Consider the following 19,876-nt stretch of genomic DNA (forward strand, 5'->3'; position numbering starts at 1 on the left):
AGTCCAGTAATTAGCAGTTAAGACTCATACTGTAGTTATAAAATCTCCTTTATTTGGAAAAATCAAAATAAAGATTTTCTCACCGGTCCTTCAGATATTCATTTGTTTAAGGGTAAAGTAAGTGTGTGTGTGTGTGTGTGTGTGTGTGTGTGTGTGTGTGTGTAGTAATAAATTATACATTCTACCCTCTAAGAATCCTGAATTGTACCCCAGGCCCAGTGAGACAGTAAAAATGGTGAACCAAGTCCTGAATTACTGGTGTCAGGTGAATGACAGAGACTGCCCCCTGTAGTAGCTGTGACTGAATGGCAGTCCTGGAAACCTGTCTTGTTACACTGGTAGCTAAATCTTCAAAGTCGGGCAAGCCACACACCTTTCGTGGCAGCCTCTGCTGTCACGGCGTTGAGACAGGTTGGTTGCACCTTTGTGAGCGAAGGATCTAGCTTGATTCTAAGTGAATAAAGTTATACCGTAATGTGGAGTGATTGTAACAGCTCTGGCCGTCCGTGAGTGAGGTCAGAGTGCTAGAAGACAGGAGGTGGGGTGAGGCAGCCTCACTCTTTGACAGCAGTGTAAATGAATTCTCACTCCAGATGATCCTGGATGCAAATGATAACTTCTCTTTCCCACAGGCCCCACACTTCTGTGTTTGACCCTGGGGCCCGTTTTGTTCTCTACCACTGTTGGAGAAGTCTGAATTGGTCATAAAACGGATTTGTACTTGATTAAAAAGTGTTCAACATTTGTTTCCGTTTTTGATAACCCATGGAAGAAACACAGCCAAGGTTCCAAACAGCTCTCTGAGTCTCGAGAGAAAATAGTGGATTAAGTGTGTTTTCTTCTCTTTAGGAGAGGGTCTCTGTTCGGCCTAGGATTAAACCAAAGAGAAGGGAGTGAGGAAACGGAGAAATAATTGTGATTGTGAAATGCAGATGAGGAAAAATGTAACATTTTATCTGTTGGCATTTGTAAAAGTTTAATTGGATAGAAGAATCCTTATTTAATGTGGATCCTATGGTTAAAAATTGATCGACTGTATTTATTCAGAATCTGTTGTGGGTAAAACACCCGTGTTCCAGGGCAATACGAGAAACAAGGCCTACCGTGGGAAGCCTACAACCTTTTAAAGCTCGCCCAGTGAGTGTAACAAGGGTAGACTGTTCTCTTCAGTATCTCCTATGAAACTTGTTTTTTTCGCTTTCACTAAGTAGAGCTTCTTTGTTAAATATTCCTGCTCATAGGTTTTCTTATTTACTTATTTATTCATGCAGTATGGAAAACACTGAAATGTAAGAGCTCCAAGTTTGAACTTATGGTAATGTGAATTTGCAGTTGCTCTGAATGAATTTGTTTCTTCGGAGAGCTTGTTTTAAGTATTCGACTCCTGTTCATTTTTTATTCTTTGTCCCGAATTAGCTCTCAGTAAGTTTCCTTCTGTCTTGTCCCCTTTTGCGCAGCTTATTTTGTAACGGTGCTCTCCGGAAGCTACTGGCGGGACACAACGAGCTGACGAGGCTCCCTGAGAGGCTGGAAAGGACCTCGGTGGAGGTCTTGGATGTACAGCACAACCAGCTCCTGGAGCTGCCGCCGAACCTTCTGATGAAGGCCGACAGGTAACGCAGCTGGTGTGTTTCGGTTACCGATCTGAGTCGCCGAGCGAGCGTCCCCTCGCCAGCAGGCCCGTCTTTCGTGGCAGGACACCGTTTGTGTGGGTTTTCTGCTCATCTGCCCGAGGTTTACAAAGAGCACGGTTTTGCCAGCCACGTCTCTGTTGGGTAGCGTGTGGAGTCAGGGCAAGAACCTGGACTCAAGAACCTGTAGGTTCTTCATTAATTTGACTGCTTTCCAGAGAGAAGGGCCTGGAGTCGTTCACAAGCACGTGTCGTGGGGGTGTAGCCGTAACACGAGGGTAAGTCTGCCGCAGCTGCGGCAGTCTTGGCCACATTCTCTCAGGGCTCTCTGGTCTTGCTTTCACGTACCTGTGACCTGGGCAACGGCCATCGTTTTCCTAGGGTTTGCTCAGTTCTCGTTGTTTTCTAACCAGTTGTTCTTACCTTTACCACGGTTTTCCCCTTGCATTTAAATTATTTCCTTTTGAACAGACTTTTTCCAGGTAGCTTGTTGTGTTACACTAAGTAGTTAAAGAAATTGTTTTGATGGGAGGAGGGGGTTAAACATTAAGTAAGAGTGGCCACATGCAGCACTCTCCTTAAAGAAAGCTTTAAGTCAACTGAGTGGTAACTTACTTGGGAACATCTTGTTTGCTTCAGAGTCCTCGTGCACCGTCCTAAAAAGCTCCTAGCCTGATGGCCTGCATCATTGGGACCGCTGCTAATGTTTATTTTTAGTGAGTGACTGTGACCTTAGAGATGACATAAAGGATTGAACTTCTAGTACACCTCATGAGAAAAACAAAAAAGTTAATTTTGTGGTGCTTTTAAAAAAGAAAATAATGATGGGTCTTTCAGCCTTAAAATAAAAACTTGAGATGTGTTTCAACCTGTGAGATTTTTCATGGGCAAAAAGAACTCTGGTTCTCTGAAAGTGAATTAGATACCTGACCATGTGTACCAACTCCCTGTGCTTATTCTTGTCATAATACTCACCACACACTGTATTATAATTTCTTGTTTACTTGCCTGTCCCCACTCGTAGATCACGAACGCTGTGTCCAATGACTGTGTCTTAATTACAGTGTTAGCCTCAGCATCTTGCAGTGTGACGGGAATAAAACAGGATGCTGAACAAATACTTATTTAATGAACAAAAGAAAATTTAAGGAATTTTAAATACTACCTTCACCTGTGGATTTTCATTTTTCTTCTATGTCCTTTAAAAAAAAACCTTTTTTTTTTAATGTTTACTTTTTTGAATTTTTTTTTTCAACATTTATTTATTTTTGGGACAGAGAGAGACAGGGCATGAACAGGGGAGGGGCAGAGACAGAGGGAGACACAGAATCTGAAACAGGCTCCAGGCTCCGAGCCATCAGCCCAGAGCCCGACGCGGGGCTCGAACTCACGGACCGTGAGATCGTGACCTGGCTGAAGTCGGACGCTTAACCGACTGCGCCACCCAGGCGCCCCTAATGTTTACTTTTTTGAACAACAGGGAGAGAGAGAGAGAGAGTGAGTGGGGGAGGGGAGATCACAGAATCGGAAGCAGGCTCTAGGCTCTGAGCCATCAGCACAGAGCCCGATGCAGGGCTCAAACTCATGAACCATGAGATTATAACCTGAGCCGAAGTCAGATGCTTAACCAACTGAGCTACCCTGGCGCCCCTAAAAAAAAACCCTTCTTAATCAAGAGATAGCTTATAGTGAAAAAAAAAAAGTACAACCCTTCAGCATACTGCTCAGTGAATTTTCATATGTGTATATGCCCCTGTAATCATCGCCCAGATCAGGATAGAGAACATTTCTAGTTCTCCTTTCCTTTTCCTTTTGTTCATTTATCCTCATTTTAAAAAACATTTGTTCTTTGTACCTAATATAAGTTATAATGAATTCCTACTGGAATATAGAGAAATAATGGAATTGTGAGAAAATGGGATTGTTAAATTGTAATTGACCAGTGCTCTATCATTCCCCTGACAAAAGAGCAATGTTTCAAGATCATTTAAAGAATTATTCTTGGGGCGCCTGGGTGGCGCAGTCGGTTAAGCGTCCGACTTCAGCCAGGTCATGATCTCGCGGTCCGTGAGTTCGAGCCCCGCATCAGGCTCTGGGCCGCTGGCTCAGAGCCTGGAGCCTGTTTCCGATTCTGTGTCTCCCTCTCTCTCTGCCCCTCCCCTGTTCATGCTCTGTCTCTCTCTGTCCCAAAAATAAATAAACGTTGAAAAAAAAAAATTTAAAAAAAAAAAAAAAAGAATTATTCTTACTTTTGCGTTCATATCAAAGTACAGTTAACCCTTGAACAACAGGGGGCGCCACCCCCCCCCCCCACCCCGGCACAGTCAAAAATCTGTGTGGGGGATGCCTGGTGGCTCAGCCGGTTGACCATCTGACTTCGGTTCAGGTCATGATCTCGCGGTTCATGGGCTCGAGCCTCTCATCGGGCTCTGTGCTAACAGCTTGGAGCCTGGAGTCTGCTTCAGATTCTGTTTCTCCCTCTCTCTCTCTCTGCCCTTCCCCCACTTGCACTCTCTTTCAAAAATAAACATTAAAAAAATGTTTTTTTAATCTGTGTGTAACGTTTGATCCCCTAAAAACTTAACTGCTAAAAACCTGTTGACCAGGAGCCCGACTGATCATGTAAATAATCAGTTAGCAAACATTTTGTATGTTATGTATGTATTATATACTGTATTCTTATGATAAAGTAAGCTGGAGAAAAGAGGTATTAAGAAAATCACAAGAAAGAAAATACATGTATAGTACTGTATTACATTTTTAAAAATCCATGTATAAGTGGATCCATGCAGTTCAAACCTGTGCTGTTCAGGGGTCAACTTTGCAATGCACAGCCTTTGGGCAACTGTAGACACATGGTTTTTGTTGTCATGAATACAGTGGGATTTGATCTCTTTCCCTGTGGAGAATTCTAAGTTATGTTATAACCTTGTGTCCTCTTTCATAAGGCTAACTAGGCAAAACTTGGGTGCGGTTTTATAATGAGAATCTACTTGTTCTCCTGGGCGTCTCTACTGAATCTACAGAAACAGATAGATGGATTCAGATTTAGGAGTCTTTGAGTGAGATAAAATCATCTCTGGATCTGGCCAAGTCTGATAAGTTCATGGCTAATAGAGTAGGTAAATAGTGCTGGAACTCTCCAACAGATAATAGTGAGTCTTTATTCATTTTTGAGGATTTGATTTTAAAAGGACAGTTCTGGATATTTTTAATTCCCCAGAAGCAATCAGTGAGCAGTCCTTCCGTCTCCTTGGTGCTGGGGCAGACCTGCAAACATGTCCCTGAGCGGGAGCTCCCAAGTGTAGTCAAGGAGACTATGTTTTTGTGTTCAGAAAAGGATTGGAGTGGGACATCTGGAATGTAGATTCTTCCATCAGTGATTCTGCTTCCTGGTGACTTTGTGATCCTGTGCAACTCGCTCTGAATCTAGGTTTCTGCACGTTGCATATTCTGGACAGTTCCCAAACAGAATCTGTAGTTTGGAAGAGGAAGGAGTGTGTGCACTGGAATATTTCTAGTAAAGCAACATGGAAAATTAGGAGCCACTGGAAGAGGACATTGCTGTCATGGAGAGTGTAGGCTGAGCTAACAGTGTAAGCTAAAGGCATTTAGGCAGAAATTCCCATAGACCGAATAGATGGGTCTATCCAGAGCCAGCTGCATTTTGGAAAATAGGAGCTGCTGTCAGGGGATTAACCAGCCTCTGTGCATCCTGGGAGGAGGGCAGGCCACGTGAAATGTATTTCTGGCACAGGAACGTCCTGGAGTAAAAGGCCGGGAGAATTACTAGGAGCAAGCATCCTCCTTTATTTTATGAGAGAAAAGCAAATGACCAAAAAAGGCTGAAATGAATTTTTTCAAGAAGACATATTTTAGTGCCTTTGTTTTCCAACCACCATAATAGCCACCTCTCCAGCATAGTGTGTTATTAGTCATGACTCTGAGTCAGAAAAGAAAAGTTAAGAGTTTTGGTCCTCACAGGCAGATTGGCTTATGAAAGGGATAGTGTGAAGCTGCTGACTGCTGTTTTTGAACAGTGTTCTTGTGTTACTTGTTGGAAGACGAGAAACACAACATTTTATAATGATTCTCACTGAACTATTTGCCACTTCTTGAAGAGTTAATACTTCTTCCCCTTTCCAATGTCTAAAAAATGGAGGTTTTGTCTGTCTAAATTTTTTTTTAATTGACTGGGGCATAATTTACATGCAGGAAAATGTGGAGATACTGTATATTTGGTTTGATGAGTTTGGGGGGAAGGAATAAACCAGAACTGACCGTTGCAGGAGGTCAGCCCAGAAAACACGAACTTCAAAATATGAAAGTGGGTTTTTGAGAAAAGAATCTCTGTGACTGGCTTCTTGCAGGTGACTTCAGTTGTGCTTGGTTCTAGTTTGCACGGTCCAGGCCAACATCCTGCGGTCCTGGTACCTGCTGGGTGCCGCGGGGCATCGAAAGTGCCTGACGTTGGTGTTGCCCTCCAGGGGCTAACAGTCAAGTGCAGACTCTAAAACCACGGCAGGATAAACCATAATGAAAGGCGGGTTTTGGAGGGTAAGAGGGAGGGACTGATACGGGTAGTTTCAATGGAAGCTCCTGGAGTGGAAGAACAAACAGCCTGTGGCTGCCGTGCGATGCAGAGCTGTTTGGTAGCAATGAGACTTTGCTCCGATCCTTCCCTTCAGTTTGCTCCATGATACAAATCTTACAAATATGAGATGCTCCTTGTTTCTTTCTTCGTTTTGTGATAATAAATTACTGTTGCCAGCTCTGTGTTTGGTTATATAACTGAGGAGAGGGCCTGGATACAGGTCATTGTTAGTTATAAGTGGTTTCGCTAGTGCTCTACGTAGAACCTGTGCCTGGAAGCTGTAAGAGAGCTGTCAGAGAAGCCTGCGTCACTGGACACAGAGCCAAAGACTGAACTTTGACTCTCTTTCTTGTGAGTTTTTCTTTAGCTCTGAATCTTGTCTGCTAAAACCAATGTCATGGTTTTCATTACATGATATTGTCTGTTAAGTGTTACAGCTTTAGAGTGGTGTATATTCATCTTCTTCACCTGGTGGTGGGAGGGTATCTGGTAACCAAATGAGAGAAGGGAATGTGCTTTAAATTAGGTGACTTTTTTTTTAATGTTTATTTATTTTTGAGAGAGAGAGAGAGAGAGAGAGCGAGGTGGGGGGAGGGGCAGAGAGAGAGGGAGACACAGAATCAGAAACCAGCTCCCGGCACTGAGCGGTCAGCACAGAGCCTGATGTGGGACTGGAACTCACGAACTGTGAGATCATGACTTGAAGTTGGCTGCTTAGCCAACTGAGCCACCCAGGCGCCCCTAAATTAGGTGACTTTTAGTAATATCTCTCTCTTCCTCTGAAAACTTTAGAGCAATTTTATTAAAGTTCTTATAGCTTGAACCGGCAATGTTAGCTTATGAGTTTACTCTCTGTATGCCTCTTTGAGTTTTGTTTCTTTTGACTTGCTTTTCACTGGCAGCTGTGTCGAAAACTGTAGACAGATGTGAGATGCTGTGGACCTTGTGTTGCTGAGAAGCTGTGATTTTGTGTCTTATGAGGGCGGGATTTTGTTCTGTGGGGTGAACTGGCAGTATTCTAATCCAAATCTCACTGGCCAAGATCTCCCAGCTTACCTCTTTTTGCTTAGATCTCCTTGATGGAAGCCCCCAGGAGAGTTTCAGATAATCAGTTTTTCATCAACAACTGGGCAGGGTGGGGTAGACAGTCCCCCTGGGTCACTGGAACGAGTGGAGGGGGGACCACCACCCTTCTGTTCCTGAAATCTTGGTGATGGCCACCTCCCCGTCCATCTCACACCTGAATACTCTTTTGATCACAGGAGAGCTGCTCCTGAATTCGGCTGGTCTAGTTAACAAAGTCGCAGCTGACCCTTTAAAGGACAGTTGTAGATTCCTGCTGTGGGTGGACATTAGGATCTGTTTTTATCCGTGGTTGGAGCAGTACAAGGTACTTTCAGGGGGGCAGTGGGGAGAGTGTATGTGCGGATGAAGTACATGGTAATTATTAAATACCCTGAGAGTATTAGTCACATTACAGACCATAAGTTTTAGTGACTCAGAACATGTGTGAATATCAACGGGACTAAACGGGAACAGAGAATTTGGAGAGCGTGATCAATTGACCATGACAACTGGTGCCTTTTGGCAAAGACAGATATTTCTGGCATTTTTGAGAGCTAAGTTGCCTACACTATTTTGTTTAAGTGAAGGGAGCTAACTGGTGAAGTACTGGTGTTTTGAGAATAAAATTAAAGTGTTTCTCAAAGTGTGTCTTCAGAATGCCCTGGGTAACTTACTAAACATGCAGATTCCTGGCCCTTACCTCAGTTCTGCTGTCTCAGTGTGGCTGATCATCAGAATCCTTAATTCCACAGATTTTTGAAGCCTTAACCTGACTGAGTTAATCAGTGTATCTGGGCATTGAATTCGAGAATCGTGTACCTTCCGATAGGAGGGTGCAACATCACTACTCTGTGTTTTTGCCAAAAACGTACCACCGTGTTGTAACGATAAAATATCAAACAAATGTAAATTGAGAGACCTTCTACAAAATAATTGTCTAGTACTTTCCAAAAATGTTAAAGTTGTTGAAGACAAATAAAACTGACTACAGGAGGCTAAGGAAGCACGATGACGAAATGCAAGGTGGGATCCCGGATTGGGTCCTGGACCAGGTGGAGGACGTCAGTGGGATAATGGACGAAGTTGGGCTAAGGTCTGTAGATGAACCGGTAGCATTGCATCACTGTTAATTATAATCGCACTTATTTTTAAAACGAATTCTTTTTGTGTTCTTGTCCAACAATTCTTTCATCTGTATACCTTTTGTTCCTTTACCTCGTGGCCTCGTGGCCTTTAGCGCCCAAGCCAGGCAGATTTCCCTATCTTTTGAAACAACAGTTCTGTTAGACTGCATGCGCTTTTTCTCCACTTGGAATCAGCACTGTTAGGTGGTATCGCCAGACAATAATTGTGGTTTGTTTTTCGAATTGAAGAGTGGAGCGTGGCATTAATTTAGTGGGCTCCTCCCAGCACTTTAAGAAATTAAGTAGGATGGAAAATGTCACTGCAGGATAAAGTGAGACTAAGTAGTGATTGTTTCATGAAACTTTTAATTACACGTGTGTGTGCTGCATCTGTGTTGGGTGGTCACGTAAAATGTCCTTTGTACTCTCGGTTACTATCATGAAAGTTTGGAAGCCCTGTACGAGCTACCAACCTTATGAAGACAATGAAGTTGGTAAAAGTGTTATGTTGTGCAGACAGACGATAAGGGATTTAGAGGGTTACGACTTCCTGGGACATTTGGGGGCCAGAAATCAAGTCTTTGTCTAAAAGTAGGAAAGTTGCTGGGCTCAGACTCAACCTTTTGGATTTTTAATAGAGTACAAGTCCCGGGCCTGATCTCCAAAAAAACATTGTTAAAGTGCAGGCAGCCTGGTGCGCCTACAAACAGGGGAATCGGTTTCACCACCAAATCCCGTGCTTGGCTTCAGTGGCAGAGCTTGGCTGTAAAATGTAAGGGTGTGCTGGAAATTACTGAAAAACAAACAAAAACAAAACAGAATATAGAACCTAGATGAGCCAGAGCAGATGGACAGAACGTGTCAGGGAGGAACAGAGCGACTGCTCAAGAAGCAGGAAGTGGATTTGTCTCTCCCTGCTGTTGTGGGCAGCCTTCCAGATGCTTTAGGGCAGAAGCCGTACATGACATTTTTCTCCACAACTTCTGTACTTTCTGCTCAGAATGGTTTTTGAATCTGAGTTAACTTGAAGTGCTGTGTGCATTTGGTCGCCACACTGCCCGCAGGTGTCCTGCTCGACCTCCAGCATTTTTCACGAGGAGGGCCTATGAAAATGTCCTGAGAAAATGTGTTATTAGTACTGTTTTTTAACATTTGAATTTTGGAGAGACGTGTCAGGGAATTGCGGACTCTGAAGATTAATGAGGTCTGGGTTTTATTTCTGGCTCTGCCATTAATTACTTTTTAACAATTGCCAAGTAATTTGACTTTTCTCAGCTTGAGTTTCTGTCTTCTGTGAAATATGAGAGCCATCTCTGGGCTGATGGGAGCATCAAATGAAATAGAAAATAGGAAAGAGCTGTGGCCTCAGCATAGCACCTTACAAATGAATGGAAAGCAGTCCTATGTTACTGCCTTTTCTCTCTTTAGCAGAAGAAGGTTGCCTGGTAAAGAGGATCATAGGGATGAAACCTTTCTCGGCACACGAGACGGTGTTTTCTACAGTTATCACAAAATCTATAAGGGAAGGAGCTTGAGGTTATCACATCATCTTGACTTGAGGCGAAACTCAGTGCTTTAGGAATTTTTGTAAAAGGATGGGTATTGAATTGAGTTTTCCCAAGACCCTTTAATCAAAAACTTTTTAGCCCGATTGTCTGCTCTCTGGCCGTTAGCTAACAAGGTGATTCAACCAGGCCCTTTCAGTTCAAATCATATCCTTTGGAACCAGCCCATGTAGTTTTAACTTAGTTTCATTTCCTGGAGGGGTAGGATGTAAGGGGTTTTTCCCCCCTTACTTTCCCATAAAAGAGTATTTGGCTCCTTCACTGCAGCAAATTTCAACAAGATGAGAGGACGGATCTTTTTGGAAATGACCGTCTCCTCCTCATTCACATGGTGGGAGGGGTTTCAAAGCCCCTCTGACAGCTTTCTAGGTGAGCATTCACTAGTCTTTTTTCCTTTCCCAACAGTGTTCCCTCTTTTTTCTGGCCTGAAGACAGGTGAACATTCATGAATTCTCTCTTCCCTTGTGTCCATAACTGATATATTCCCTAGAGAGTTATATTTTATTTTTTTTTTAATTTTTTTTTCAACGTTTATTTATTTTTGGGACAGAGAGAGACAGAGCATGAACGGGGGAGGGGCAGAGAGAGAGGGAGACACAGAATTGGAAACAGGCTCCAGGCTCTGAGCCATCAGCCCAGAGCCCGACGCGGGGCTCGAACTCACGGACCGCGAGATCATGACCTGGCTGAAGTCCGACGCTTAACCGACTGCGCCACCCAGGCGCCCCGAGAGTTATATTTTAATGAGATTGTCATATAATTTACCCCCCCCCACCCCAGTCCATGATATTTTAGGGCAATGCATTTTTATTTTTTCTACTTCTATCCTGAAGAAATTCTTAACAGGGTATTTAAATCAGGTGATATAAATGGGACCTAACGAAACAGACTCGTAAAAATACTTTAAAGAACTATGGTGCTGAAATTGGTTTCCTTCCTAGTTCAAAACTAGTTTCAGAAACTGCATGAATGGCCTTTATTTTCTTCCGTGTGGTACACACGACTATAATTTCCCATGACTATTTATGGTCTGTACAGCCCTTTCTAACTTCCCTTTTTTTTTTTTTTTTTTTTTAAATGTCAACTGAATACGTGTTTCTTTAATGGAAAATGTTCTATTTTGGGGATACTGCTTTTCCTTAGACAAGTAGTGGAGTTGGCCAGTGTGTGTAAGTATGTGGTGGGGGGGGGTTGCAAGATTGGGGAGTATTAGTGGATTGACAGCTTGGCATGACAGTCCTGGGGATGACTCCTGAATACAAAGCCTTCTTTTTATCCAGGATTAAAAACTGCTATACCTCATATTGCATATTCTTTTTTTTTAAAGAAGATTTTCTTCTTTTTTCTTAACATATGGCAGAATAGTCCTGAATTGGATGCCGAAAGTTTCAAACCTAGGTGGTTTTGAAACAAGAGAAAGGTGGTTCATTAACAGGCTTTTCCAGGTGGGGAGGCAAGGCAGCTTTGACCTTGGTAACCACAGGGGAGAGTCCGACGGGCTGAACACTCGCCATGTTGCGGGGGCTGCAGCTTGACAGTGGATGGAGCACACGCCACAGTCGCGAACACGCGTCTGCAAAACGCGGTTTGGGCATCACACTCGCCGTGTGATTTAGTTGTATTGTGACCTCATGTCTGATTGTCCTGTTACCCTAAGGGCTCTTTTATTTAAAAATAGGCAATTGTTTTTCTCTTCCTGAAGACAGAATATTAACTTTCCCATGCCACCTTCCCTTCCACTCCCCACCAGCTGTAGAATGAATCCCCTCCTCTCACCTTGGTGCTTCCGTAAACATTGATTTTTACCTTTTTGTGTCTAGCACGTGTAGTTACTGTGTTCATCACAGAGCGTGGGGTCACGTATCCATATGCAGACGAGGAAAGCCAGGGTTTATTTTTAAATGCCTGTTTCTAAACCCAGTTTAGAACACGCCAGGTATCAGTCAGAAAATTTCCAGATGTGTTGCGGATTCTGGACCAGAGCTCTGGCTTAATCAGTGGGATTTTGTTGCATTTTGTCATTGTAGCTTGAGATTCCTGAATGCGTCTGCCAACAAACTGGAAACGCTTCCGCCAGCCACTCTGTCGGAAGAGACGAGCAGCATCCTGCAGGAGTTGTATTTGACAAATAACAGCCTCACAGATAAATGTGTGCCCTTGTTAACAGGACACCCCCACCTAAAGATCCTTCACATGGCCTATAACCGACTTCAGAGTTTTCCAGCAAGGTAACCGAAGGTCACAAAGTGTTCTCCAGTGCATTTCTGAAAGTGGGTTCACAGGTGGAAAGGCAAAAGCGAAAATGTTTATTTCCCAGATAAAGTAAAGCTTGTCCCTCCTGAGTTCACAGTTGTCTTTCATATCAGCTGTGATTAACATTTCCCTAAAGAGAAATGTGTTCGCTTTTCTCCTGTGAATGTATCCACGGACCCAATCACTGTGGCATTCTTATGATTTTGAAATAAGGTATTGTTATTTCGTGGGCATGTTTTTTCTTTTGGTTCTTTTTAATCAAATTATTATTCTGTTTAATTAGCTAATACGGTGTGTGGGAATTGGAACGTAAACCAGGAACCTGACGGTTCTTAACTAGCTACCAGTCTTTGTATTTGTGCTGTGGTATAAAAAGCCCCGGTGGCCTGTCTATGCGACCAGAGACACCATGTCATATTACAAATAACTTCTGGCTCTCAGAATATTCCATTTTTAATTCTGTTGTAATCTGAACTTGTAATTTGGGGGAGCAGTGGCACGGTGTCTAACTTGGGGTGAATCTACACACCCAGCCTGCCACGAAGGAAATACTCCACGTGCGTGTCACTGCTGTTTGTCCATCTCACAAGTTGGGACCTGGAACACACACACGCCCAGCACAGAGGCGACCGCTAGCCCCTTCTGGGATTCTGCTGCTAGCTCCAGCTGAGCACCGGGCAAAGCAAGAAATAGTGGCTCGGCTTCCCTCTGCTGCCCTCAAGGCTACGAGCCTATCGAAACCTCACTAAGTGAGGAAGGCCAAATATGCATGGACTTACAAGTATTGCTCTGGGTTTGTTTTGTTGTTGTTGTACGTATTTATTTCTGTATTGTTTCCTCTCATTTGATATTAATGATTAAACCTTCTTTTTTCTTCTATGTACTTTACTTCTGTGTACTTTTTTTTTTTTACTTCCATGTCCTTTTACTGTGTACGTAGTATTTTACTGTGGAATGAGGAGATATTTTTGGAAGAAAACATGGCAATCACCTAACAATAATATCTCTGAAAGGACTCCTCATCCTATTTGAGAGGCAAATAAGCCCTGAAGGAGAAACTACCACTAACTCAGATTTCGATAGCAGCCTCCAGTGACCCATGCCAGTTGTAATCACCCTACCTACAGAGATTTTTTTTATGTACCTCATAAAAATGCATTTTGCTACAATTTCTGTCTCCCTATGGACTGTGATATAGCACAGGTGCCCCCTAAAGACCCCAAGTTCCTCAAGAGTCAGGACTGTGATGTGTCACCTTCAGTCCCGTGTATATATGAGGTCTGGTCTGGGACAGACACTCCACAAATGTTTCCCAAATTAAAGAACATGCTCCAGCGGTCTAGTCCATTGGTCACCTTCTTTGTAAGTGGAGGAATGGAAAGTTGTTTAAGTTCTTTCTTGGGCCCGATTTCTATACTTTTGGTCATTTTCCATATCCCATTACTCATGGATTTCTCCATATTTCTTTCCAAATATGATAACAGCATATTCAAGTAATAGTCTCACAAATTCAGGCAGTCGGAGCTCAATCCCTTCACAGTCTGTGTACACAGTGTTGTTTGTAGCATATCCTGATTCCTGTTCAGGATATTAAAAGACCTGATGTCATAAAATGAAAATTTAGTTCTTACTGTATCTTCAGAATATATTAATTTTCAAGATAAACAAGATAAATTTTATATTTGAGAGATGACAGAAGGAAAAGTAAATAAAAGGATTTCTTGCTAAAATTTTTTTGAAGGCTTATTATGACAAATGAAACCATAACAGAGGAGATACCAACAATTGTAAACTACATGATTCAAAGTTTGAGTTACACTTACTGGAAATCCTGCAGTTTTTGGAGCCCAGCATCACCAGTAGTAGAGAAAGGGTCAGAGGAGTGGTAGATGCTATTACAGGATTATAGAGGTGCATGGTTTTTTCCCTCCACATTTGCAGAAAAGGCAAGAAACCCTAACAAATTTTCTTTATTTGGTTACTATAATTATTGGTTAATATTACTAAGATCAACTATAGATTAAGACTGAACAATAAAAGACATTCTTTTAACCGTTGTTTTTTTTTTTTTTTTTTAATGTTCATTTATTTCGAGAGAGATAGAGGGAAGGGCAGAGAGATAGGAGAGAGAGAATCCCAATGGGCTCTGCTCTGTCAGCACAGAGCCCAGCATGGGGCTTGAGCTCACAAACTGCAAGATCATGACCTGAGCTGAAATCAGGACTTGGATGCCACCACAATAAAAGACATTCTTAAACAAAAGTGTTCAATGTATTAGGACGTGTTATTAAAGTAAGGTTAGCAAGAGTCCTCCTTGGCAGATATTTAACAGGAGGTGAAAGGAATTTCTTTTGGGCACGGTTTGAATTTGGGCCCTGCCAGGTCCAGAGATGGTCCAGATGGTACTCCCACCATCTTGTCATCACAAATGATGTCACAGGAATCTGGGGAGTGGGGTTTTGGGGAAAGCATGTCTTCATATGAGCAAATGCCCTGGGCTACGCTGCCTCCCCTGACCTTTCAGAGCCAATACAAAGACAAGTCTTTCTCTCAAACTGAGTTTTTTTTTTTTTTTTAACATTTATTGTTGAGAGACAGGGAGACACAGACTGTGAGCAGGGAAGGTGCAGAGAGAGAGGGAGACACAGATTCTGAAGCAAGTTCCAGGCTCTGGGCTGTCAGCACAGAGCCCGATGTGGGGCTTGAACTCATGAACTGTGAGACCATGACCTGAGCTGAAGTCAGATGCTTAACCCACTGAGCCACCCATGTGCCCCTCAAACTGAGCTTTTTTAAAGCACTTCCAGTGGATTAATGCTAACTTACCCACTTGAGTAGGATTTTTATTGGCGTTGAGACTAAGCTACATAGCAAAGCGATTGTTGCCAGGATAACTTAATTCACACACACAGTTTTAAGAGGAAAGAGACATCCATTTTTCTTTTTTTGCTAATTTGAACAGTTGAAGTTAATAGTTTTTGTTTTATACTAGGAAAGGAGGTGTTAAACTACTTTGATACTCAAAACCAGTAGTGAAAATCATGGTCTTAAAATTTTTTTATTTTTTATTTTTTTAGGGAGAAAGAGAGAACAAGCAGGGGAGGGGCAGAGAGATAGGGAGAGAGAATCCCAAGCAGTCTCCGTGCTGTCAGTGCAGAGCCTGACATGGGGCCTGATCTCACAACCATGAGATCGTGACTTGAGCCAAAATCAAGATGGAGACATTTAACTGACCGAGCCACCCAGGCGCCCGGGTCTTGTTTGTTAAAATGATGATTACAAGTGAATCTTTTATTTTTTTAATTCCAGTATAGTTAACACACAGTTATATTATACAGTGAATCTTTATGGGGCGCCTGGGTGGTGCAGTCGGTTAAGCGTCCGACTTCAGCCAGGTCACGATCTCGCGGTCCGCGAGTTCGAGCCCCGCGTCAGGCTCTGGGCTGATGGCTCAGAGCCTGGAGCCTGTTTCCGATTCTGTGTCTCCCTCTCTCTTTGCCCCTCCCCCGTTCATGCTCTGTCTCTCTCTGTCCCAAAAATAAATAAACGTTAAAAAAAAAAAAAAATTTATACAGTGAATCTTTAAAGAATCTTTAGGTTCATAGTAAATTCCCTTTTTATTCTTGTTATGTATTATTATTTTTTAATTGCCTTATGATTATTTTACAACCTGCTCCCCCTTGGATTTTCCTTTCTTTAGTAAAATGGCAAAACTGGAGGAACTTGAAGAAATTGATGTCAGTGGGAATAAACTGAAAGCCATCCCGACCACTGTGATGAATTGCAGGCGTATGCACACCGTGATTGCACATTCTAATTGCATTGAAGTCTTTCCTGAAGTGATGCAGCTCCCAGAAATCAAGGTACGTGGTCTGACTCCGTAGCCTCCAAGATGCAGGTCACAGGAGAGAACTGCTTTCTCTAATTCATCAGTTCAGGATGTCTGTACCTTTGTTGGATTGAAGACTCTCGGTTGACGTTGCCCCATCTTTTCCAACCACTGGGCTACGCTGCCTTGTCAGCAGAGGGAAAAACCAACAGCGATAAATAAAAAACACAGGATCAGGAGTTGGGAAAGTGATACTCTGGGCTCTGTCCATAACTAACTGTGTGAATTGAGGCTAACCATATAGTCACCTAACTCTTTCCCATCTAACGGTATTTGTCCTCCTTATTTCCAGGGTGGTTATGAGGCTCAAAGAGTATGTCACTCAAATGCCTGACAGCAGTTTGAAAAAGTTAACAAACTGCATGCTCCTCCCCCAGACTCACACGATTAAATCGTATCCACCAGCACAGCACCCAATTAGTACTAATTCCCTTGATAGATCCAGCATCGTTCCCATCCCCAAACATTCATTTCAGTTTAATGAAACTAGCAGAAGAGCTGTTATTCCCATCTGATGTGAGGTGCTGAAAAACAAAGGGATTTGTGTCCATGAAGACCGTAAATTGGTGGCAGAAACAGTCTGCAGTTCGTGACTTCTGCCTCAGGGTAGATCATAGGATGAAACCAGCCTGCCAGAATGAAAGCCACGTAACAACTTCCTATTCATGATTTTTGGTGCAAAAGTAAGAAGTTATTTACATATAATGTATTTTTTCATTTGTATCTTAGCGTTTCTGATCGTCAGTTTTGTGCTTAGTAAGAAATAACTCCGTGGTTATAGACTTGGAGCACATTTTAATCTCCTAAAAAGGAACCGAAGTCACCTTTCTTGGCCACCCTCCAGGCACTTGCTGTTATGATCTTTATGTATCAGATTTAAGAAATTAGGTAGACGTTTGAAGACACTTTATTTTTTTTAATGTTTATTTTTGAGAGAGAGAGACAGAAAGCAGGGGAGAGGCAGAGAGAGAGAGGGAGACACAGAATCCGAAGCAGGCTCTGGGCTCTGAGCTCTCAGCACAGAGCCTGACGTGGAGCTCGAACTCCTGAACCGTGAGACCATGACCTGAGCTGAAGTCAGACGTTCAACCAACTGAGCCACCCAGGCGCCCCACTGAAGACACTTTAAGTAGCATGCATAATCCTTCACTACAGCGGTTTTTATCCATTTACATGGTTGGGGTATATACAAGTCACTTTCTAAGTATGTGCATGCTTTGGGCCATGATGTATTTTACCTAGAGCACACTATCACTTCATACATCACTGGCATTTTAGAACATTGGTTATAAGCTCACAGACATAGTTTACTTCTGCTCTCCATATAGTACCTTTCACAAGGGTGAAGAGGCAGGGCTCTGAAAGGAAACAGACCTGGAATTTTATTCGAGCTAAAAGTTCCTTAACTGCTTCATTTCCTCATTTGTAAACTGAGGGAAGACTAGCCCTTCCTTTACAGTATTGCTGTGAGGATGAGTGGAATACTCCGTGTGAACATTTGGAATAGGAGTGGCACACAGGAAGAACTCTGTAATGTTGGCTATAATTAATACACTCCTGATGTGGTTCAGCTGTGATTATATGCAGCAGCTATTCTGGCTGATGACCATCAAAATCTGGAAATTTGTTACGTAAACAAACACTTCTTTGCCTCCAGCACTGGCACGAGGTTGACAGCTAAGCTTCCCAGGGCTCCTGTCCTGCCCATTACTGGACACGGGGGCTGTGCTATGACAGGGACCTATTAAACTGGTCTCTGTGCACCGTGCCCGGTGGGGCACCAGCTCGAGAAGGGAAGAGTCGCAAGAACAACCTCCCGTTTGCTGGTCTTACTTTCTGCACCTGTCTTTTAGTGTTTTCTTACTCGAAATTGTAGATTAGGCTTTTTTTTTTCCCCCAAGTATCTGGTTTAAAGTACAGATACAGATAGACATTTAAACTTTTCAGGCTTTAACTAGATTTTGCAAAATCTGACTCTTCTTCTGTGAAACCGAATCCTCTCCAAGACCCTTGCTTGCCTTCCTGGATTCTAAAGTCGGTCGGCGCCTTGTAAATCTGTTTAACGCCTTCCCCTGTTGCCTTCGCTCTGTTTGACTTTATCGCTCCTTTAAGGTTTTACTTCTGGTATTGCTTTTTTAATGGTTTTCTCTCTCTTGTTCCTTGATTTTTCTTTTTATCCCAGCTACTGTATCTTAGCGTTCTCCGTATGTTAACAACATCCGGTCTTTACCACGCAGCGCTTCCATTACCAGCAGATAGAGGTTTTGTTGTCGGGGTTTGCTCTGGGATGGGGGTGGCGGTGGGCACCATCTCGCATCCTTTATGTACAGAAGTATCCGTTTTGCAGCCCTGGGCAGCTAGTGTCGAAAAAGTAGTAGATCTGTTGTTTTAGAACTCTGAGCTGAAATGTGATTGTCTCACATGAGAATATTTTAAATTGCTGTGTAAGCAGGTACACACATTTAAACCAAGAAAATTCTTGGTAAAAAGAGTTGCTGCATCTCAAGTGATAAAACACCTGTGCGCCTCTTCACCGCGAACTGAGCTCTAAATTAGCATGTTTTTAATGTAAAAGAGATAATTTTTATCCTCAGTTGAAACACTCGGCCTATACTAAAATTTCATTGTTGAGTTAATAACCCTAGATTATATTCCTATTGCTTCTTGAAAGTAAAGTGCCATAATTATAAAGTATATCATAAATTAAGATCCTTGCAGTTGTAAAACCTGAGCAGGTAACATGATTTAAAGAGGGACAGGCCCTGGTATATTTAACTAGCTTGTTCTCTCCATACAGTCTCATCTTGTAAGACGTTAAAGGAAAGTGCTTATTCACAGCTTTGTTACCGAAGCTTCAAAGCCAATTACTACTTAAAAGGGTAAATAAGTTCCCCTACTAAAATATATATGCTAAAATATATATTTTTTTTAACTTGAGGAACTAAGCCACTATTCTTGTACCCCTAAAACAGGCTGTATGCACCCTCCTCTAATCTTGGATAAAATTTAGGTCTGGCCTCTTCTCATGTTGGTACATTCAGTGACATCTGCTCATCCTCCAGCATCAATTTCTGTACTTGGGCAGGAAGGTCATAGAAGTTGGTAGTAGGAAGAAGTATCCTTTCAGAATTTTCCAGTGAGCCCATGTGGACCCAGTGCCAGAGCACTTTTGTTCCTTGGTTTTATTGTCTTCCCCTTTGTTTATCTCTTTCAAATTAGTCTTCCCTACCTCCAGTCCTGTATTCCTGGAGCAGGTTGTGTTCTATTCTGGTTCTAAAATAGACAGGCTTTGTCAGGATGTAGATCAGCTCTCTGTGGGCTAGACAGGAAAACATGATCCCAGAGTCACCACATAAGCCAGACTCTGCTTGCTTAGTCCTAGGCCGAAGTCTGCACTTGGGCTACTAGTGGCTGATGAATCCAAAAAGCAAAAGTGACCATGAATACAGCGCTCGGTTCCCCAAGCTCTTAGTTGAGTAACCTCCAGTTGTTGAATTATTCTAACAGTGTGGTTTGAGTAGATAAAACAAACAGGTGATACATATGGTGAGTGAAATTTGTAGTGTAAACACCATGTCAGCGATTTCTTTTTTAAATTTGACATGTTCCTGTGGCATCTTGATTTTAATTACTGGGTGAACAGTGTCTTTTAAAATGTTTGAAATTTTCTGCAGATTATTTTCATGCTGTACTCTGCAGTAATAAACTACTCGGATAAGTTGAGTGAACTCATCTCTAGGATCTGTGTTCTTTTC

The 19,876-nt window shown here is 42.6% G+C and overlaps 1 protein-coding gene across 1 annotated transcript in view; it reads left to right on the top strand.

Annotated features, from left to right (window-relative positions):
- The window catches only part of PHLPP1 (PH domain and leucine rich repeat protein phosphatase 1), a 214,557-nt gene that overhangs the window by 170,431 nt on the left and 24,250 nt on the right, over positions 1-19,876 (top strand). The window contains 3 exon segments of the mRNA XM_045458800.1: positions 1,458-1,613; positions 12,007-12,207; positions 15,933-16,095. Of these exon segments, the coding sequence (XP_045314756.1) occupies positions 1,458-1,613; positions 12,007-12,207; positions 15,933-16,095 (520 nt within the window).

The sequence above is a fragment of the Leopardus geoffroyi genome, chromosome D3 (assembly GCF_018350155.1).
Source record: "Leopardus geoffroyi isolate Oge1 chromosome D3, O.geoffroyi_Oge1_pat1.0, whole genome shotgun sequence".
In the NCBI taxonomy this organism is placed as follows: domain Eukaryota; kingdom Metazoa; phylum Chordata; class Mammalia; order Carnivora; family Felidae; genus Leopardus; species Leopardus geoffroyi.